This window comes from Dama dama, chromosome 24 (assembly GCF_033118175.1).
Source record: "Dama dama isolate Ldn47 chromosome 24, ASM3311817v1, whole genome shotgun sequence".
NCBI lineage: Eukaryota > Metazoa > Chordata > Mammalia > Artiodactyla > Cervidae > Dama > Dama dama.
The window spans coordinates 37,320,539-37,343,542 of NC_083704.1; the positions used below are offsets into that span (position 1 = coordinate 37,320,539).

General features: G+C 40.0%; 1 protein-coding gene across 1 annotated transcript in view; it reads left to right on the forward strand.

Moving 5' to 3' along the window:
- Nucleotides 1–6,513: 6,513 nt before the first annotated feature.
- Nucleotides 6,514–23,004, forward strand: part of EOGT (EGF domain specific O-linked N-acetylglucosamine transferase) — a 43,097-nt gene continuing 26,606 nt past the window's right edge. The window contains exons 1-8 of the mRNA XM_061128110.1: nucleotides 6,514–6,594; nucleotides 8,176–8,231; nucleotides 9,937–10,160; nucleotides 11,532–11,632; nucleotides 12,234–12,342; nucleotides 14,915–15,009; nucleotides 15,353–15,457; nucleotides 20,332–20,438. Of these exons, the coding sequence (XP_060984093.1) occupies nucleotides 9,951–10,160; nucleotides 11,532–11,632; nucleotides 12,234–12,342; nucleotides 14,915–15,009; nucleotides 15,353–15,457; nucleotides 20,332–20,438 (727 nt within the window). The 5' untranslated portion in view covers nucleotides 6,514–6,594; nucleotides 8,176–8,231; nucleotides 9,937–9,950. The remainder of the gene's footprint in view (nucleotides 6,595–8,175; nucleotides 8,232–9,936; nucleotides 10,161–11,531; nucleotides 11,633–12,233; nucleotides 12,343–14,914; nucleotides 15,010–15,352; nucleotides 15,458–20,331; nucleotides 20,439–23,004) is intronic.

Below are 23,004 nucleotides of genomic sequence, written 5' to 3' on the forward strand. Positions count from 1 at the left end.
TATTTCATTTTTAACATGATTTAGATTGGTCAGTATCAATGAGTGAAGACAGTTCTGTTTTATGAAGATAGATGACTGTATAACTTTGAAATTCTTTTTTAAGAAAATGAGGTTAAGTCCAGATTTTTTATGAGTTATTTTACTCAGAGTTTTATAAGAATTAAGCATAGTTTTCCTAATGAAGATATGTTTTTGGAAAATATAATTTTAAGAATTTACCTTCTTGTATAATTACTGTAAGGATGACTTGTTTCTTTTTAAGGTCTTAAACTGTATCAAGATATTCTTCTAAAAGTCTTAAAATATTTCTGTATTCAAATAACAGATATAATCAGTATCAGTTCAGTCGCTCAGTTGTGTCTGACTCTATGTGACTCCATGAATGCCAGGCCTTCCTGTCCACCACCAAGTCCTGGAGTTTACCCAAAGTCATGTCCATTGAGTCAGTGATGCCATCCAACCATCTCATCCTCTGTCATCCCCTTCTCCTCCTGCCCTAAATCTTTCCCAGCATCAGGGTCTTTTCCAATGAGTCAACTCGTCATATTAGGTGGCCTAAGTATTGGAGTTAGCTTCAGCATCAATCCTTCCAATGAATATTCAGGACCGATCTCCTTTAGGATGGACTGGTTGGATCTCCTTGCAGTCCAAGGGTCTCTCAAGAGTCTTCTCCATCACCACAGTTCAAAAGCATCAATTCTTTGGCGCTCAGCTTTCTTTATAGTCAAAACTCTCACATCCATACATGACTACTGGAAAAACCATAGCCTTGACTAGACAGACCTTTGTTGGCAAAGTAATGTCTCTGCTTTTTAATATGCCATCTAGGTTGGTCATAACTTTCCTTCCAAGGAGTAAGCGTCTTTTAATTTCATGGCTGCAGTCACCATCTGCAGTGATTTTGGAACCCAGAAAAATAAAGTCAGCCACTATTTCCCCATCTATTTCCCATGAAGTGATGAGACCAGATGCCATGATCTTAGTTTTCTGAATGTTGAGCTTTAAGCCAACTTTTTCACTGTCCTCTTTCACTTTCATCAAGAGGCTCTTAGTTCTTCACTTTCTGCCGTAAGGGTGGTGTCATCTGCATATCTGAGGTTATTGATATTTCTCCCAGCAATCTTTTTTTTTTTTTTTTCCCCAGCAATCTTGATTCCAGCTTGTGCTTCCTCCAGCCCAGCGTTTCTCATGATGTACTCTGCATATAAGTTAAATAAGCAGGGTGACAATATACAACCTTGACGTACTCTTTTTTTCTATTTGGAACCAGTCTGTTGTTCCATGTCCAGTTCTAGCTGTTGCTTCCTGACCTGCATACAGGTTTCTCAAGAGGCAGGTCAGGTAGTCTGGTATTTCCATCTTTTTCAGAATTTTCCAGTTTGTTGTGATCCATACAGTCAAAGACTTTGGCATAGTCAATAAAGCAGAAATAGATATTTTTCTGGAACTCTCTTGCTTTTTCAATGATCCAGCGGATGTTGACAATTTGATCTCTGGTTCCTCTGCCTTTTCTAAAACCAGCTTGAACATCTGGAAGTTCATGGTTCACGTTATTGTTGAAGCCTGGCTTGGAGAATTTTAAGCATTACTTTACTAGCCATGTGAGATGAGTGCAATTGTGCAATAGCTTGAGCATTCTTTGGCATTGCCTTTCTTTGGGACTGGAATGAAAACTGACCTTTTCCAGTCCTGTGGCTACTGCCAAGTTTTCCAAATTTGCTGGCATATGGAGTGCAGCACTTTCACAGCATCATCTTCTAGGATTTGAAATAGCTCAACTGGAATTCCATCCCCTCCACTAGCTTTGTTCGTAGTGATGCTTCCTAAGGCCCACTTGACTCACATTCCAGGATGTCTGGCTTTAGGTGAGTGATCACACCATCATGGTTATCTGGGTCATGAAGATCTTTTTTGTACAGTTCTTCTGTGTAAGTATCCTCCATTCACAAGTTATTGTGACTTTATATTGCTGGTAATATTGAACTCTGCAACTTTGATCCTTTAAAGTACTTTTACGCTATAGCCATTCCCTTCTCTATGGGATCTTCCTGACCCAGGGATCAAACCTGGGTCTCCCGCATTGCAGATAGATTCTTTACTGTCTGAGCCATCAGGGAAGCCCTGTTGCCTTTACATATACTCAGTTAACCTTTAGCAAATCAAGATCCTTTAACAAGACAGAATGGAAATATATATTAATACTTTAAAAAATACCTTTTCTCAAATAAAACCTTACAATGCTGCAGTGATCCACAATTGTGATATAGAGAATTTACTCATAGTGCTGTCCTGAATTTATTCCCCACACTGACCTACTCCCAAGTAAGGTAAATTTCATTTCAGTCCTCAAATAATACTAAGCAAGGGCTAAAGGGAGGTTTTTCTGTTAAACTCTCTTCTTTTACAGGTAGTGATTGTCAGAGTATGGTAGGTAGAGGTGTTCCATGCCTATATGTCTTTTTTAAAATGACAGTCTTAATTTTTACCAATACATATTATTAAACGAAAATCTGTGGTCATGGGTGATAATAGGGAACACAGTCTTGCTTTGCTTTTGTTTAAGGAATTCACTTAAATGGAATCATAATCACTTGTCCACTGTCACGAAATCTAGAAAGCTCTGAAAACCAAGTGCTTTTTAAAAATAAGCTTGTTGTCAAATCTGTTTTGGTAGTAAAGCTTGACTTTCACTGACATGAGGCTTTTACAGGCTTTATCTCACTTGGTGTGAGCATTCATGCATTTTGCAGATTATGGTGTTACAGTGTTTGGATGGTGTGCATACCCTATTAAAAAAAAATTCAGGAACCTATATGGTACCAAAGATTTTGGAAAAAGATTGTATACCTGCACTATATCTTCAGATCCTTTTAAAGTTGATACCATTATCATCTTCATTTTTAAAATGAAAAAAGGTTAAGCAGTTGGTCAAGGTCATATGGCGAATAATTTATACCATTGGGCTGCAGAGTCCAAGCTCTGAACCATTAACTATAAAATGCTGCTTGTCTTCCTGCTCTTCTGTAAAACTGTAAGTATATAGATGAACTGTAGCATAAGATCAAATTTAGTCAAAATTTGCTTGCTTAAAATTTCAATACCTTTGATTTATGGTTTAAGTAATTGGATATATCAGAGAACCAATAAGCTGTATTCTGCAGATAGTTCATGCTAACACTTTCTGTGAGCTATCCAAAATATCAATATATGAGTGGCAAACTTAAAACACATTTAGCAAACTTGTAATGTGATGTAAAAATTATGATTATAGAAAATTTCAGTTACATAAAAGAAATAGCAGATAAACGAGTCCCATAAACTTATTAACATTTGCTCTTTAATAGCATTCAATTTATGTCCCATTCTGTTTCTTTTATATTTCGCTTGTGCTTCCTCTCAATTCATATTGGCTATTTTGAAGCAAGTTTCAGAAGTATGACTTACTTAAATCGGAAATGTTTCTATAAAAAGTAACTTTACTTCATCAACTATTTGGATACTTGCATCATAATTCATATAGGAAAGACAGGATAAATATGCTTCATTCTTTTCCTTTACCAGTTTTCATAATTAAAATTGGTTCCTTTCTGTCATCAAAGATGAGAAATGAGGTTTTTGGCTTGTGTATTTAATCAACTAGTTGGATTTTTTAAGAAAATTATTTATTTATGGCTGCATTGGGTCTTCACTCATGTGCAGGCTTTCTCTAGTTGCATTGAGCCAGGGCTGTTCTTTGTTGCTGCTTGTGGGATCTGGGCTTCAGTAGTTGTGGCACATGGGCTTTAGTTGCTCCTAGGCATGTGGGATCTTCCTGAGCCAGGGATTGAACCCATGTACCCTGCATTGGCGAGCGGATTCTTAACCTCTGGACCACCAGGGAAATCTCTAGTTGGATCTTTTTGAATTTAATATTTAAGTACATTTGTGCTTCAATCCATTATAGTTACCCTACGGATGCTTTCAAATTATTCCAATTTTGGCAAGAGGGAGTCTTCTCAAATTGGTTCCTGAGTCCTTATGATATGACCCTCATAGCATTTGATTGCTTCCTTGCATCTTCCTGTAAGATCTTTCAGATTCTTCTACTACATTTCCTGCCCCATATCTTAAGATTATTTTTCTTTGGGTATCCCAATTTATCCATTTTTCTTTGGATCCCATGTTCCTTAAATGGGAAAGTGTTTGCCAAGATCACAGTCTGGGCACAAGGAGAGTTTCTTGCCAGAATACCAGGTTGGTTGTTTCTAGGCCTTTTCAACAGATGATGGAGAGATTTGTTTTTAAGGATAAAATATATTGTTAGTTCATACTTAAACTCCATTTCAAATTTGGAACTACAACTTCCATCAGGCTTACAGCTATACTGCATGTCAAAAATTTTAGCTTCAAAGATACCATCTTAATTACTCTTATATGGTTTATCCCAACCAACCAACCAACACTGCCACCAATAATTTGGCTTCTGAAAGCAGTTTGTGATTTATTGTAATTCTTTTATCCCTGAAGGTACATTCCACCAAAACGTACAAATTCTATTTCAAAGTCACTTGGTTTAGTTCCCCTGTTGTGGTATATGCCACAACTGTATGGCAGTTGGATTTGTTTCATTTTACTGTCAGTTTTCAAGGATTACTTAAAATTTACTTTTGTTTTATAATGTAAAATGTTCACTGATTCTAAAGTCACATCTATACAATGTATATTCGAAGAACTTACCTTCTTTGTTCCCTATACCTATATTCCTTCCTTGTTTCTATAGGTAAACATTTTAATGTTGTTTTTCTATTTGTAAATAACAATTTATATACATAGATATATGTTGCCTTTCCTCAGTGAGTGATAGCATATTGCACATTGTTTTTCTACTGTGCTGTTTCCACTCAATATATCCTGCAGTGTATAGTGATATTTTTCAGTCCTTTTTTACACCTGCCTAGCTCTGCATTGTATGGGTGTATTATAGTTTATTCATCAGTCTACTGTTAATAGACATTTGAGTTTATCATTTAAAACTAAACTTAAAAAAGAAACTAAACTTTAACATTGATATTTTGGGAGGGAAATTTCTATGTTAAGAATTGCTGTTACAGTAGGATAGAACTCAACCTCTTGTTCTTAAAGCCCCCTTACATTTTGTCTTCTCTGAGTCTGAATGACCACAACTTAATTTTTAGCCATTTAAAATAGCACTATGTGCACCTGGCAACAGTTGGATTGGCCTGTCTGCTCTTGTAATGAGACTATTTTTAGAAGCCTTTCTCATGTATTGTTCTCAGGTGTTCTTATGTGTCTATATATCTCTGTCTCTATATCTTTATTACATATCACTTAGAGGCAGACTAGCTTGTATGTTCTTTTTGAATCAACTAACAGAAAAGATGTATTTCCTGTACATGACAAAATAGGTGGCAAGTAACCTGAGAAATTACTTTTTATGGCTACTGTCCTTATTAGTAAGGGGTGGGCAAAGTATGAAATAATAGAGCAGTAGTTCCTTTAGAGGCAAACTCTTACATGAAGAGTAAATGAGTTAGTACTGTAAATTGTTTTAGAATAATACCATGTTTCTGCATTGCGATTATTTGAAAAAAAGAAATCAAGATAATGTGGCTCATTTAGCAGGTTACGAATGGAACTTGTAACAGTTCTCCAAACAGTACCTAAAAAGAGTATTTGAAAAGTATGTAAAGATTTAGACACAAACCGTTGTGTTTTCTGATGATCATAGTAGTTAAAACCGGTGACTTTGTGTCTGAGCATAAATGTATTGTGATGACATAAGCTTTGATCAGTTCAATTTGAAGCAGTAATTAATGCTCAACTTTACTGTGCTCTACACTACACAGTATACTATATGGACCGAGAGTGCCAAGAGTAAAAGTGTGGGAGACGGGCGTTCAAATAAGTATGGTAAAATACACCACTGCAATTTAAACAACTATAATAAAACGATAAAAGTCAAACTCCACAAAGTGACATCTGAGCTGCTGAGTTTTCTGATAGTCACTAAGAAAGACAAGAGTACTACTATATAATGTACAAGGCTTCGAAGAATTCTCACCACCAGAAAGTGCGGCCAACTACGAGCAGGCTCGGAGAATGATTGTCAGGGCGGCAACTTGTACCGTAAATACGAATACAGTAACCCTTCGCCTCAGTGCAACGGGAAGGAAGAAGGGAAGGAGTCCGGTTTTCTATGCAACTTGTCGCAGTGTCTCGTCAGCGACTTTTCGCTACCTCCCAAGGAGGACAGTTCGGTTTCTTAAAGTCCTGCTCCTCCGCTGGCGCTATGGCCGGGGTCGCAGCCGAGGTTCTCGTTCAGGCGGGAAACGCAGGGAGCCGCGGACCATGCCCCTTGACTCCGCGTGAGGTCTTGCGCGCGTGGTCCCGGCTCCGGCCCCGAGGACCCCATGCGGGGCGGGGGACCGGCTCCCCGCGCAGGCCGTCCTAGGTGTCCCGGCAGCTCCCGGGCGCCCCCTGGCCCGGCTCCGGCGCCGGAGGTTTCCGGTGAGCTGCAGTCGCCGGTTATGACGACTCCCTCAGCCCGAGCCGCCGCCGCCGCCGCCTCCGCAGCCCCGGCTTCCCAGGCTCCAGGTGGGACTCGCGCCGCGCTCCGCGGAATCTTCACCCGCCCGCCTCCCTCTGCCTCGCCCGGGCGCGCGGTGGGCGCTTCTGCCTGCTCCCGGCACGGCTTCCCGGCGGGCTGGCGCTTCTCCACGGGTCCCCGCGCGCCTTCCATCGCCCGAGGGCCGAGAAGGCGGACGTGGGGAAGCCGCGCTGATCCTCCCGTTACCGAGGGCTCGGCCCCCTTCACGGCGCCTGCCGCGGAGCGCGGGGCCCGGGCCCGCCGGGCGCGGGGAAGCATCGGGTTTCCCGGGCCGGGACGGAGCCTCCTTCCAGGTCCCTCCCAGGCGTGTTGAGGTCTGGGGTGGGAGGGTGCAGTGTGCGGTGCTGGGGGGCGGGCGGTCGGTTCCCGGGAATCTCTGCGCCCCGAACCCCAGCGCGGCATCATGGCTGCGGAAGGGCGCTCGCCACCGACCCCGCCGCCTTGGCTCCGCAGCCGTTGTAGCGGACAGCTGACGGACCTCACCTGGCCACCTCAGGCCCTTTCTAACCTCCTGCCTCGTAAAACTAGTGCTAGTTGGGGCGAGCCGTTTTAGGAGTCCTTGTGGGTCTCACATGCGTTCAGCTTTTCACCTGTCCCTTGGCTTCTGTAAACTTTCCAAGCTCTGTCAGAGCGTTGTCCCGTCTCACTACTGTGTTCCTTGTCACTGTCGGAGTTCCACCTCTCATTCTCTTTCACGCTTTCTCCCTTTCCCTTCCCCTTTCTTAGGCCAGTGGAAATCCAGCCGTGGTGTCCCCATAGAGAGGTGGGGGGAACCAGCAGCTTGGCGCAGAAGGAGAAAGGAGCTCAGCTGCTGAAGCGTTGGTCTCCTGAGGTGCGCCCGCCTGTCCCTCAGGGGCTCTCCCTGCAAGAGGACTCAACCCCGGAACGGCTCTCTGTCAGGCCCTGGGGTTGTGCTTTCATGCGCAGCAACCACTCCTGTTAGTTTATGCAAGTGGGTACCTGCCTTCTGCAAAAGCCAGGTTTCTGATCTGAACCTTTTCATTTTTCCCTTGGCGGAAAAATCGTTTACGGATCCCTGCGTTTAGTTATACTTAGAGCTCAGTAGAGGACAATGGACTTGGCTAACCAAAGGTCGACTTGGTCATAACAATGACCTATTTCTGGGAGAGACTGGCCATTCTGCCTGTTGAATCTGAAAGCAGGGAGCAGTTTCATTTGGTGAGTCGGATTACTGTGGTGAGAACCAGTCGGATTGTTTGCTCTTAGGAATGTTTTATCTGCTGAGTGTCCTGTTGGCCTGTACCAGTTGGTGCCTGTATGAAGTGGGTCATCTCCTTGCTGCTCACTGTTAGAATCTCTTCTGTTAAGTTACTATGTTGAGGATTGTACCTGGCACCTCACTTTTAGTAGCTTGTATTTGTTAAGGCAGAGAAAGGTTTTATAAGCCAGGCCTTCTGGTTATGGCTTATCTCACTGAATGCCAGACCCTCTGCTTACAGGTTATCTCATTATCTCCTCTCTCAATATTTCTTTTAATTCAGAATATCACTGGGATGCAAAAGTCTTCTTTGACATCTTTTTAAGGTAATGTGTTTCGTTTCTGACAGATTTTAGATACCTGAAACATCGCAGCAACTTCTGGGTGGTTCTGAGGATTAAAGAGGTAAATGTTTTCATTATAATTAGAGTCACTGTTATTATTAATGTGGATTTTAAATTTTGTGAAATTGTTATGAACTCACAGTTAGGTAAAAGTCTCAACTAAAAATATTAATTCAGGTGACCTTTATTACAAATAACAAGATACTCTTTAGGGATACCTAAAAGAACGATTACATTTACTGCAGAGGAGGAAGGATTTCTTCTTGGCATTCCAACTGTTCAGTTATGATTGCTTGTTCTTGGAACTTGAGACGTGATTGAACATAGCAGTCTGTTTCTAAAGGCCCCGTCTCCATCAGCCATATTCATTGAAAGCTGATTTTCAACTTTGGATTTTTCCAGTATGCTTCAGTGACAGCAGACCCTGCTGGGAAGTAACTAATATGTACTAGGGCTTTATCATCTGGTGGGAAGACCACTTTGAAAAACTAGAGCAAATAAATCACTAAAATGAACCCCAAATGGCATGTGTATTATCTGTGGGAAAAAAAAAATCTGATTTAAGAGATTTAATCCTGGGATGAGTTAGAAATGCAGTAAGGTTCATGACCATTATCTCTTTTCTCAATGCTAAAGCCAGATGAAGAGAATTTAAGGGTACAGCTCTGAGGCAGACTGTCTGGATTTCACTCCTAGAGTTTTCTTAGTCTTAGTTTTTAATATCATTCATTGTTCTTATACCCAGTGAAAGGTAAGCTTCACAAGGACTTAGGTGTTTAGTGTTCAGCTGCCTATTCCCTGCTGCCTCCTTGTACTTAGCAGAGTACCTGGCACACAGCATATTTTCACATACTTCAGTGATTGTTAGTTTTAATCCAGCAGGTACACACTTGCTCGGACCCATTGTACTTCCTTTCTTCTTTCTTCCTGGTGTGTTTTCCTGGATCTGCATCATGTAGATCTCAGCTTAAATGTTACTTAGCAACCCCTCCCCATCCCGTGTAGCTTTGAACTTTTATTTAAGAAACACTTTACATAGCATTTAACATGCCAGGTGTATCTAGACATGTTGCTAGTATTTACCTCTCAAGAGTCCTATGAGAAAGGGTTATTCTGATTTCCATTTAACAGATGGAAAAGCCTATCCACAGCAAGCTTAAATAACTTGCTGAAGGTCATTCTTCTTAGAAAGCTGCAGCCACATTCAAGCCTAGGTGGCCTAGCTTCAAAGTCTGCCTGCTTAACTAGCAAACTATGTTGTCTATCATATTACCTGACTTACATTGTTTTCTTAGCAAACAGGGTCCTGTCAAGGTCCTCCTCTCATCTTTGTAAATAAAGTTTTATTATAACACAGTCCCCCCGTTGCTAGCATAACTATGGCTGCTTTCCTGACGGGCGCAGACACTGTCTGACCTACAAAGCCAAAAATATTTACTGCCTGGCTCTTTCCAGAAAAAATGTGCTGGACCTTGGTTTATTTGATTTACAGCCCTTGTCATTATCTGAAGTTGTTTATTTGATTGTTTATTTTATATCTACTGCACTAGCTTCCAAGTTCCATGAGAGCAGAGTTCTTTCCTGTTTTATTCTCCACCATATACCTAGCTCCTGACACAGTTCCTGGCCTACAACAATCAGTATTTGTTGAGTAAAGGAACATTATTCAGTAAAGTAGTGAAGTTAGATATAATTGTACTTAACCCTTAATCCCTTTGACTTCGAAGCCTCTGTCTTAATGAGGATGTTATCAATTTGACCTTTAGGTTTGGAGGTTGCTATGTTTATGCTGCTTGTCTTTGGAGCACTGCTTCCTGAGGTCCCCCTGAGTGGCCAAGACAAGGCTCCTCCCCAGGCTGATGGCATTCCAGCCACCCCTCTGTTCAACTATGCCAGCCTCCGCCTGCCGGAAGAGCATATTCCCTTCTTTTTGCACAATAACAGGCATATTGCCACAGTCTGCAGGAAAGACTCACATTGTCCTTATAAGGTAAATCTTATTTCTCCTCTTCTTGCATATTTTTAAAAGGTTGCAATCGAGGCTGGTTTACTAGTTCCCCCATCATAACTTGAATCTGCAGGTAGACTCCTGGTTGTAACTGTGGGTCAGTTGATGTTTGTATTTCATCTCATGCTTCTTAGTGACTCAACTTTGCTTAGAAGTATGTCCTGCTCACAAGAGTGAGATTACAAATCTAAATCTCTCGTAAAAGAAATAGGCAGCCTGTACGGTTTGTCTAGTCTGTAAATGAAATGAATTAGATTTGATGCAGAAAAGAACATGTAGTTGAAAGTAACTGGAGAATTTCACACCTCTCCTTTCTTAAATTGCACTTAAGAGGATCTCTCAGCACTTCATTTTGGCAATAACACCTACACCTCTGTCTCTCCATAATTAAGACTGTTACTGTGGCCTTCCTTCTGTTTCAGAGTTGTTGGAAAGGTTTCAAATTGGAGCCCATTCAGACATCTCACGAGGCCTGAGATCAAAGCAGGGCATTGTGAGCCATTTCCTTTCCCATGTGCTGGCACGGGAAGCATGTGGACAGGCGGGATGGGAAGCCAGCTGGCCCTGCCCCCAGGGGCCTCACTGAACAACCTCCTGAGCTTCCTGGGTCACAGCAGCTGTGTGTCCCCCAAGGGTCTCTGCTGGTCTTGATCAATCAATAAAGCTGCTGATCCATTCAGTTTAGTTGTGATCCTTTTGGTGATAGAAATTCCATTTTTTATGACTTTCTTGGGACTGATTTTAGAATCAGTTTACTCACTTGACTTCATTAAGCTACTTCAAAAAGTTTCAGTTCAGCCAAGGGGGTCTGGAGAGGGATGGAATGGGAGGTTGGGGTTAGCAGACGTAAACTTTTCTATACAGAATGGATACATAACGAGGTCCTACTGTATAGCACAGGGAACTGTATTCAGTATCCTATGATAAACCATAATGCAAAAGAAGATTTAAGAAAAGAATGTGTGTGTGTGTGTGTGTGTGTATAACTGAATCAGTTTGCTACAGAACAGTAATTAACACATTGTAAATTTCAACTATACTTCAATAAAAAATGTTAATTAAAAAAAAAAAATCCCAACTCAAATGGTCTGTGGTAGTCTAGCTAAAACCCAGACTTTTGTTTGGAAAATAGACCTGGTAGGGGAGGGATTGGTGACTAAAGATAATTGCTGTTAAGAATCTCAAGACTGCTTTTCTTAGAATTTACTTATTTCTCTTTCATGAGTGTGTATTATAAAATGTAAAAGTGAATGTTCTAGAAAGATTGGTTTTTTTAATGGAAAAAAAAATCAATGAGTCCTCTCTGAATGTGAAAAGGTAGACCAGTCTCAACACACACCTCTTATGTTCCAGAAACACTTAGAAAATTTGAAGTACTGCTGGGGTTATGAGAAATCCTGCAGACCAGAGTTCAGATTTGGTTACCCTGTTTGCACCTATGTGGATATGGGATGGTAAGTTTCTGGATGGAATCCCTTCTGCCCTGTACTCGGCTCCTTTCTCTGCAGTTTATGCTGACATCAATTCCAAGCTAGACTGTTTTGGTATTAGATAATTCCTTTAGATATTAATTTGCTTACTTCATGAGTAACTTCACTTGTCTTGACTGTCTCCCACTGGGACAGGAGTATCTCTCATTTACTCTGCCAGAGGGATAAAACAGTATGGTTCACAGAAAATACTTTTCCTCACCATATGCTAACAAAAGAGATGGATGGCTGACTTTGGTTTTGGAGAAGAGAGTTAAGTATAATCAGTATTTCCAATACAGACAAGGTTAATGGGGCAAAGAAGATGCAGTAATTAACAGTTCATTGTCTTCAGTTCCAAATCATCCTGACCACATCCATTTCCATTGTGTATGTTTATTATCAGGGAGTAAGTCTGTAAATAACTTATTTTGGTAACCTCATGTAGTGAGGGGTAGATTTTTAAAATTATGATAGTTTACTTAAGAAAATAATGACTGACTTCTAGCAATGTAACGTTTAGAAAATTTAAGGTCCAGAAAAAGTAAAAAGTTGAATATCACAGAATTGTTTTGTTTGCAAACAGGACGGACACTCTTGAATCAGCCCAGGAAATATTCTGGAAGCAAGCCGACTTCGGATATGCGGGAGAGCGTCTGGAAGAGCTCCATGTGCTCTGCCAGCCGAAGGAAAAGGTGGATGTTCAACCCCTTCATAAGTGAAGATGTTTATTTAAAAATACCTGTGGCATCTATTTATTCATTTATTTATTGAGGTGTCGTTGATGTATAATATTGTATAAGTTACAGATATACAATACAGTGATTCAGATTCACATTTTTAAAGGTTATACTCCATTGATGGTTATTGCAAAATATTGGTTACATTCTTTGTGTTGTACAATGTGTATCCTTTTAGCTTGTTTTATACGTCATACTTTGTACCTCTTAATTCCCTGCACTTGTAGTGGTTAGATTATAATATAAATACAAGATAGAGGGCACTATGAGAGGAAACCCTCACTCTCATGTATTTATTGGCTTAAAGTTTTATTTAACTTCCAAAACCAAGTTGGAAGCCATGTCCTTGTTTTCACACACATATCAGATGGTCATATTTTGAGGTAGGTCAAATATTTCTAGTTTTAGAATTAATTATTCCCCCAACATACACTAAAGAAGGTAAGTTGATGAATTACATCTTTATAAATTTCCTTGCTGGTAGTTTGGGACAGGTGATACACTCCCACCCTGCTGTTCTGTATTTTTTGGCACTTTACATTTTGCAAAAAGCTTTTCAATATGTTATCTGATTTGATTCTCACAAACAGTATAACAAATAGGCAGGGCAGGTATTATCGGTGCTGTTGAACTAGAGAGGAAAAGTGATTCCTCAGAAATGTGAAGTGACCTCTCGAAGACCACACAGCTATTAAGTGTGGTCTTCTACAATTCTGTTGTTGTTGTTGTTCAGTCGTTAAGTTGCATACAACTCTTTGTGACCCCAAGGACTGCAGCACAGCAGGCTTCCCTATCTTTGACTATCTCCTAGAGTTCATGTCATCAGTTCATGTCCATTGAGTCAGTGATGCTATCTAACCATTTTCTGCCGCTCCCTCTCTTTTTGCCTTCAATCTTTCTAGAATTAGAATGCAGATCTTTTTCTTGGGCTTTCACTCATACCCCATTGCATTCAGTGATAAAACAAACACATTGTCAGGAGGCAGTTTGGGGTAATAAGGAGAAGAATGGACTGCTGGGTTCAAATCTTGATCTGTGGAAGCAGCACCCCACCTTTTCCGTGTTCAGTTTCTTCTGCTTTAAAGCCATGCCTGTTGGACAGCTTGTGGTAAAGCTGCAGTGAGATTCTGCATTGAAAAATGCTCCATGTAGGGCCAGGCTCACAGCAAAGGGCTCAGTGATAGTTTTTTAAAACCCCAGAGAATCATAAGCACTTAGGATTAAGATCCACCCAATGTTCATGAACTGGGCCCAAGCCTCTGACATCTCAGGAGTCTCTGTTATCTCCAGCCAGTCTAAGAAACCAAAAAATATTTAAATCACTTGCATTCCAAAAGTGAATATATGCTCTGTAGTGCTTTGGAATGGTGTCACATGATACAACTTTAAGTGATTCTAGCAAGGTGCCTGAACCATGAGATTCAGGCAAGGCGTGAACCTGCACTGCTGCGAGGTGTCTTTAACAGACAGTACTTTATACTTTTGTTGGAGTCTAGCTGTTCCTGTGGAAGAGGGCAGGAAAGAGCCTCAACCCCATGTTGCACACGTCTTCCAAGGTGATTTGCAAAATGCTTTCCTCACCAAGATCTGCTTTGATAGGTTTTTTGCTATCAGGGTGTGACCCCTTACCAACTCCAGATTCTGAAACACCATGCACGTCCAGGTTAATGGCCATTAAGGGTCAGTTGGGAGTTATGGGGAAAGCAACAAAATGGCATTTAAATCTCACAGTACAGCCCAGGGCATATAAAAGTTTTTGAAGCTATCCCTCTTTCAATACAGTTGGCAGAAGTAGAAACAGACCCCATGGTTGACTTTTAAACTCCTTTGCCTGCACGCATACTCAGTCACTTCATTTGTGTCTGACTCTTTGCAACCCCATGGACTGTAGCCCGCCAGGCTCCTCTGTCCATGGGATTTTCCTGGGAAGAATACTGGAGTGGGTTGCCATGCCCTCCTCCAAAGGATCTTCCCAACCCAGGGATCAAACTCACATCTCCTGCATCTCCTACATTGCAGGCAGATTCTTTACTGCTAAACTACTGGGGAAAGGCTTGCTGAAAGTAGCTCATATTTGACAAACTACCCTTCCTGCCTTGCATTTTAGGTCTGTGGCATGTGCCTTCTTCCTTGTTTCCTTTGGCTCATCTTTGAAAATGCTTTTTCACACAGCTGTGAGGGTAGTGAGGGTAGTGAGGGTTCTGAGTGCCCTTTTTTTTCTCATGAAGATAAACTGAACCATAAATACAGCTCTAGGCTCTTTAAAGTTTGAAGATTATAGAAATAGAACATTTGGGAGTTCTTTGTAGTAACCTAAAAGGGTGCAAGTTGGCAAAAGTATGCTTGGGCAGTGCCTCCCAGGGAGGAAAATTCTTAAACAGAAGCGTCATTGGGAAGTATTCATCACAGTGTGTGGTTGGAACCTGAAAGCTACATGCTGTTAGCTTGATGTCTAGCAAGTCTGGGTGTGTCCTTGAAGTGTTAATGCTCACAGTTATCTTTTTCTTGTTTCTCCACCTTATTTCAGAATGACTCAAGTCTGGTGTGTTCCCGTTACCTTCAGTACTGTAGAGCCACCAATATCTACCTTGATTTAAGAAACATCAAGAGAAACCATGACAGGTATTTTGGTGGTGGATGTTAAAATCTAAGGAAAATCTTGAAATATTTGCAGGTCCAGGAATATGCCTTGGATTTGCTTCCTAGTAATATGGTGATGAGGTTTGAGAATGGGAGAGGGAGATGAATGACCCACACCTGTCATAATGAGTTGATCATTATGAAGCTATGTGATGGCTACATTAGATACGGTTTTGCTACTTTTTGTAGAAATTTGAAATGTTCTATTACAAGAGTTAACTTCTAATGAAAAACTGATTTTGGAAATTGGTAGACCACTTTAGTTATAACCTGTGTGCCTGAGTCATGAAAAAAATTCCAAACTCAATTTTTTGTTATCTACTAGATTCAAGGAAGATTTTGTCCATAGTGGGGAAATTGGAGGACACTGTAAGCTTGACATTCGTTCATTGATGTCTCAAGGTCAGCGCAAAAGCCCTCTGCAGTCCTGGTAAGATTTTTTGGGGTGGGCAGGGGTGGGGAATATGTTTCTGAAGTATTTGTCTTTATTTTTGATGCTTACGAATTTTCTTAGGGACTCTAAATGGAAAATGTTACTCCATTTGTGGATAATTTGGCCTGAGCTTCTGGGGAGTGGTGGCTTCAGAGTGAATCATCAGTTGTATTGATGTGTATAACACATACTTAAGTATGTGCTCATAAAATATTAGGAAGAGATATAATATGTACTGTTTGCTAACAAAAACGTTCAAAAATGAATTTTTATAGCTCCTCATAATTGCTGCATGTGTTTTGGGGAGTACATTTTTAAAAAATACACACTTATTAAAGCAGATACCAAGCATATAGAGAAATGTAAAGTTTAGATTTTGAAAAAGTAAGCCCACTTGAGTAACTCTTACCTGGGTCAGAATTAGACCATCATCTACCCAGGCTGTCTCCCAAATGCAAACCCCATCCTCCTTTCCAAAGATAAACACTACCCTGATTTTAAGCACCTTTCATAAGCTTTTTGAACTTTAGATAGACTGAAGAACACATTTTGATTTAAAATTTTTTGAATATTAAACTAGGTCTATCAAGACAATTTACTATCTCTGGAAATTAGAGAGTTGGGGCACTTTAAAAGCTTTTTATTTTAAGATAACTTTAGAGTCATAGACATTTAAGAATAATTCAAAAGTAGCATAAGTTTAAAAATAGTACAAGGAATTTCCATTGTACCCTTACCCCAGCTTCCTCTAATGATAACATCTTAAATAAGCATAGCACAGTAATCCAAAGCAGGAAATTGATTTTGGTACAATGTTATTTTTTTATTTTTCTAAATTTTAAAATTTATTTTAATTGGAGGATAATTACTTTACAATATTGTAGTAGTTTGCCATACATTGACATGAATCAGCCATGGGTTTACATGTGGTCCCCATCCTGAACCCCGCTCCCACCTCCCTCCCCATCCCATCCCTCAGGGTCTTCCCGGTGCACCAGCCCTGAGCGCCCTGTCTCATGCATCCAACCTGGACTGGTGATTTGTTTCACATATGGTAACAGACATGTTTCAATGCTATTCTCTCAAATCATCCCACCCTCGCCTTTTCCCACAGAGTCCAAAAGTCTGTTCTTTATCTCTGTGTCTCTTTTGCTGTCTCACATATAGGGTCATCGTTACCATCTTTCTAAATTCCATATATGTACGTTAATATACTGTATTGGTGTTTTTCTTTCTGACTTACTTCACTCTGTATAATAGGCTCCAGTTTCATCCTCCTCATTAGAACTGATTCCAATGCATTCTTTTTAATAGCTGAGTAATATTCCATTGTGTATATGTGGTACAATGTTATTGAATAAGCACATTTGAATATTATCAGTACTTCCATGCATTCTTTATTTTTTTGGATGTAGAGCTCAGTAAAATTTATATCATGTGTTTAGGTAAATGTAACCACTATCATAGTCACTAAAGAAACTGTTCCATCATCCTAGAACCTGTCATGCTTCCCTTTATAGTCATACAGGACACTCATAATGTTCATTTTCTTTCTTTTTGGTGGGATATAGTTGATATACAATATTATATAAGTTTCTGGTATATAACATAGGGATTCACAGTTTTTAAAGGTTAGTTATACTATATACGTACTTAGTTATACATACTTAGTTATTATAAAATATTGGCTATATTCCCTGGGTTGTACAATAATATTTCCTTATAACTTTTTTATATCTGTTTGTGCCTCTTAATCCCCTACTTCTGTCTTGCCCCTCCCCATTTCCCTCTCCCAGTTGTAACCATTGTTTTCTGTATCTGTGAGTCTCTTTTTTGTTATATTCACTACTTTGTTTTATTTTTTAGATCCCACGTATAAGTGATATCATACATTATTTGTCTTTCTCTGAGTTATTTCACTAATCATAGCACCCTCCAAGTCCATCCATGTTGTTAAATTTTTACTGTGGCTGAGTGGTATTCGATTATTTGTTGTTGCTGTTGTTCAGTTGCTAAGTTGTGTCTGACTCTTTGCAAGCCCGTGGACTGTGGCATGCCCAGCTCGCCTGTTCTCCATTATCTCCCAGAGTTTGCTCAGATTCATGCCCATTGAGTCACTGATGCTATCTAACCATCTCATCCTCTGCCACTCCCTTCTCCTTTTGCCTCTTGTCTTTCCCAGCATCGGGGTCTTTTCTAGTGAGTCGGCTCTTCGCATCAGGTGGCGAGAATATTGGAGTTTCAGCTTCAGCAGCAATCCTTCCAATGAGTAGTCAGTGTTGATTTCCTTTAGGATTAACTGGTTGGATCTCCTTGCTGTCCAAGGGAGTCTCAAGAGTCTTTTCCAGCACCACAATTTGAAAGCATCTGTTCTTCAGTGCTTCCCTGATAGCTCAGTTGGTAAACAATTTTCCTGCCTGGTTCAGTTCCTGGATTGGGAAGATCCTCTGGAGAACAGATAGGTTATCCACTCCAGTATTCTTGGGCTTCCTTTGTGGCTCAGCTGGTAAAGAATCCATCTGCAATTCAGGAGACCTGGATTCAATCCCTGGGTTGGGAAGATCCCCTGCAGAAGGGAAAGGCTACACACTCCAGTATTCTGGCCTGGAGAATTCCATGGACTGTATAGTCTGTGGGGTCACAAAGAGTCGAGGTGACTGTGACTGAGCAACTTTCACTTTCACTTTCATTCTTCAGTGCTCAGCCTTCTTTATGGATCAGCTGTCACATCTAGTGTTCCATTATATATGTATATAATCTTCATTATCCTTTCATCTTTTGATGGACTTATAGGTTGCTTCCATATCCTGGCAATTGTGAATAACGTTGCTGTGAGTATTGGGGTGCAGGTATCTTTTCAAATTAGTGTTTTCATTTTTTTCAGATATATACCCAGGAGTGGAATTCATGGGTCATATGGTAGCTCTATTTTTATTTTTTTGAGAAAGCTCCATATTGTTTTACACAGTGGCTGCACCAATTTACATTCCCACCAACAGTGAAGGAGGTTTCCCTTTTCCCCACATCTTCACCAATATTTGCTATTTGTGTTCTTTTTGGTGATAACCATTCTGACAGATGCGATTTTGATTTGCATTTCCTGGATTAGTGATGTTGATCATGTTTTCATTAGTGATGTTGATCATCTTTTCGTCTTGGCTGTTGGTGTATTGTTTTTAGAAGAAATTTCTCTTCATGTCTTCTGCCCATTTTTTAATTGAGTTATTTGGTTTTTTGATGTTGAGTTGTATGAACTGTTGATATATTTTAGATATTAACCTCTTATTGGTCATATCATTTGTAAATATGTTCTTCCGTTCTTAGGTTGTCTTTCCATGTCATTGAGGGTTTCCTTTGCTGTGGAATAGCATTTAAGTTTACTTAGGTCCTATTTATTTATTTTTCCTTTTATTTCCTTTGTTTTAAAAAGAGACAGATCCAAAAAAAATATAGTTAAGATTTATCTCAAAGAGTGTTCTTTTTTTTTCTTCTGAGTGCGTTTTTGATGTCAAATGTTCATGCTAAGCAAACTGTTCAGGAAAACTGCCTTTCACAGGTTTATGTGGCATGTTAGAGTTTGCAGTGCAAGATCTTACTTCATGTAAGAGACTTTTGCAGTAGGCGTTCCTCTTTTCTAGTGGGGAATTCTATTCCTAGCACACTTTGATATCTGAGATCCAAAATCAAATATTTGACATTTGTTTCCTAGTATCTTTTGATAGGGTATATTTATGTTAATTATTTATTGCTGTATCATAAATTACTCAAACATTTAGCAGCATAAAACAGTGAAGATTTTTTATCACACAAAGTTTCCGACAGCCAGGATTTGGGGGCAGCTTAGCTGTGTGGTTCAGGCACAGCTGGGCCTGTAGAATCTTTTTCCTAAACTCACTCATGTAACTGTTATCTTTAGGTTTTCTTCTCTGCTTGTTGGCTAGCGGTGTCATTTCTTTACCATATGGGCCTCTCCCTGAGGCTGCCGACAGCCTGGCAGCCGACTTCCCCAAGATCATGTTGTCTGAGAAAGAGCATGTGTAAGCATGGCCCAAAATGGAGGCCTCAGTCTTTATATTTATACCCTGATGGTCACACCGCAAGTGATCACCATCACTTCTGCCATATTCTGTTCATTACAAGTGAATCACTAGCTCCAGCTCACCCTCCAGGCCAGGGAATTCATCTCCACCTCTGGAAGGGAGAAGTATCAAAGAATTTGTGGACATATTTTTGAAACCACTGGAATAAACATTTTGGCGTTATGTGTGTTTTAAAAGGATCTCTTTGATACTTGTCTTACATCACATATAGTCTCAAAGATAAAAAGTTTACAAATGATCTGTAGATTAACTTGTGATTGTCTTCTTTTGTATGGAAGAAAATTGTACCAAGTGGCTTCAGAAGTGGTTTTCTGAGAAACAGAGTTTTCTTTCTTCTGGGAAACATAGTTGTCTGCAGTTTTTCCCAAAGTACTTGATAATTCTTGGAACGCCGTCTTTCTCAGAATCCAAAAAGGTTCTCTGGGTCAGTGTTCCTACTGAGCCTTGCCAGACTGCAAGAAACCTTTCTGAATCTTTCCACTTTACTGGTAGATTTTTTTGGCCAACCCTGTAGAAATTTCTTCTTTGTCAGAAATGGTCCCAGTTGCTCTTGCACATTAGGCTGAAATTTAAAATCATTTTTGTTTCTTGTCTCAACATTAAAATTGATATCAAGCTGCGTAAGTATTAGTAAGTTTGAGAAGTTTTGCGTGTGTTTACGAGTATTTTCTGGAAATAAAACGCACCTAATGAACAGATCCTGAATTACAGTGTTGCAACAAGAGATGTAGGAAGAGCCCTTTGAAAGCATCTCCTGATTCTTAATTCCAGGTTTGCGGAGCTACAGAGCTACACTGAACTCAACTTCAGACCTGTAGAAGATGCTCAGTGTGACATTGTTATTGAAAAACCAACCTACTTCATGAAACTAGATGCAGGTGAGAAGTTAATTTGTCTATTTTATTTATTGGTTAATACGGCTTTGTTCCTTTTTACTGACATATGTGTTCCTGTAACTTTGGGAAGCACTTCATGGCATATACATGGGAAAAAGTGGAAACAGTGACAGATTTTATTTTCTTGGGCTCCAAAATCACTGCAGATGTTGACTGCAGCCACAAAATTAAAAAAAACACTTGCTCCTTGGAAGACAAGCTATGACAAACCTAGACAGTGTTTTTTTTTTTTTTGTTTTGTTTTTTGGTTTTTTTTTTTTTTTTTATTATTATTTTTTTTTTTCCAGTGGGTTTTGTCATACATTGATATGAATCAGCCATGGATTTACATGTATTCCCAATCCCGATCTCCCCTCCCACCTCCCTCTCCACCCGATTCCTCTGGGTCTTCCCAGTGCACCAGGCCAGAGCACTTGTCTCGTGCATCCCACCTGGGCTGGTGATCTGTTTCACCATAGATAGTATACATGCTGTTCTTTTGAAATATCCCACCCTCACATTCTCCCACAAAGTTCAAAAGTCTGTTCTGTATTTCTGCGTCTCTTTTTCTGTTCTGCATATAGGGTTATCGTTATCACCTTTCTAAATTCCATATACATGTGTCAGTATGCTGTAATGTTCTTTATCTTTCTGGCTTGCTTCACTCTGTATAAGGGGCTCCAGCTTCATCCATCTCATTAGGACTGGTTCAAATGAATTCTTTTTTTTTTTTTTTTTTTTTAATTTTTATTATTATTTTTTTTTTCCAGTGGGTTTTGTCATACATTGCTATGAATCAGCCATGGATTTACATGTATTCCCAATCCCGATCCTCCCTCCCACCTCCCTCTCCACCCGATTCCTCTGGGTCTTCCCAGTGCACCAGGCCGGAGCACTTGTCTCGTGCATCCCACCTGGGCTGGTGATCTGTTTCACCATAGTTAGTATACATGCTGTTCTTTTGAAATATCCCACCCTCACATTCTCCCACAAAGTTCAAAAGTCTGTTCTGTATTTCTGTGTCTCTTTTTCTGTTCTGCATATAGGGTTATCGTTATCACCTTTCTAAATTCCATATACATGTGTCAGTATGCTATAATGTTCTTTATCTTTCTGGCTTACTTCACTCTGTATAATGGGCTCCAGCTTCATCCATCTCATTAGGACTGGTTCAAATGAATTCTTTTTAACGGCTGAGTAATATTCCATGGTGTATATGTACCACAGCTTCCTTATCCATTCATCTGCTGATGGGCATCTAGGTTGCTTCCATGTCCTGGCTATTATAAACAGTGCTGCGATGAACATTGGGGTGCACGTGTCTCTTTCAGATCTGGTTTCCTCAGTGTGTATGCCCAGAAGTGGGATTGCTGGGTCATATGGCAGTTCTATGTCCAGTTTTTTAAGAAATCTCCACACTGTTTTCCATAGCGGCTGTACTAGTTTGCATTCCCACCAACAGTGTAAGAGGGTTCCCTTTTCTCCACACCCTCTCCAGCATTTATTGCTTGTAGACTTTTGGACAGCAGCCATCCTGACTGGCGTGTAATGGTACCTCATTGTGGTTTTGATTTGCATTTCTCTAATAATGAGTGATGTTGAGCATCTTTTCATGTGTTTGTTAGCCATCTGTATGTCTTCTTTGGAGAAATGTCTGTTTAGTTCTTTGGCCCATTTTTTGATTGGGTCATTTATTTTTCTGGAATTGAGCTTCAGGAGTTGCTTGTATATTTTTGAGATTAATCCTTTGTCTGTTTCTTCATTTGCTATTATTTTCTCCCAATCTGAGGGCTGTCTTTTCACCTTACTTATAGTTTCCTTTGTAGTGCAAAAGCTTTTAAGTTTCATTAGGTCCCATTTGTTTAGTTTTGCTTTTATTTCCAATATTCTGGGAGGTGGGTCATAGAGGATCTTGCTTTGATTTATGTCGGAGAGTGTTTTGCCTATGTTCTCCTCTAGGAGTTTTATAGTTTCTGGTCTTACATTTAGATCTTTAATCCATTTTGAGTTTATTTTTGTGTATGGTGTTAGAAAGTGTTCTAGTTTCATTCTTTTACAAGTGGTTGACCAGTTTTCCCAGCACCACTTGTTAAAGAGGTTGTCTTGAAAGATAAAAACCATATGATTATCTCAATAGATGCAGAGAAAGCCTTTGACAAAATTCAACACTCATTTATGATTAAAACTCTCCAAAAAGCAGGAATAGAAGGAACATACCTCAACATAATAAAAGCTATATATGACAAACCCACAGCAAGCATCACCCTCAATGGTGAAAAATTGAAGGCATTTCCCCTGAAATCAGGAACAAGACAAGGGTGCCCACTCTCACCACTACTATTCAACATAGTGTTGGAAGTGCTGGCCACAGCAATCAGAGCAGAAAAAGAAGTAAAAGGAATCCAGATAGGAAAAGAAGAAGTAAAACTCTCACTGTTTGCAGATGACATGATCCTCTACATAGAAAACCCTAAAGATTCTACCAGAAAATTACTAGAGCTAATCAATGAATATAGTAAAGTTGCAGGATATAAAATTAACACACAGAAATCCCTTGCATTCCTATATA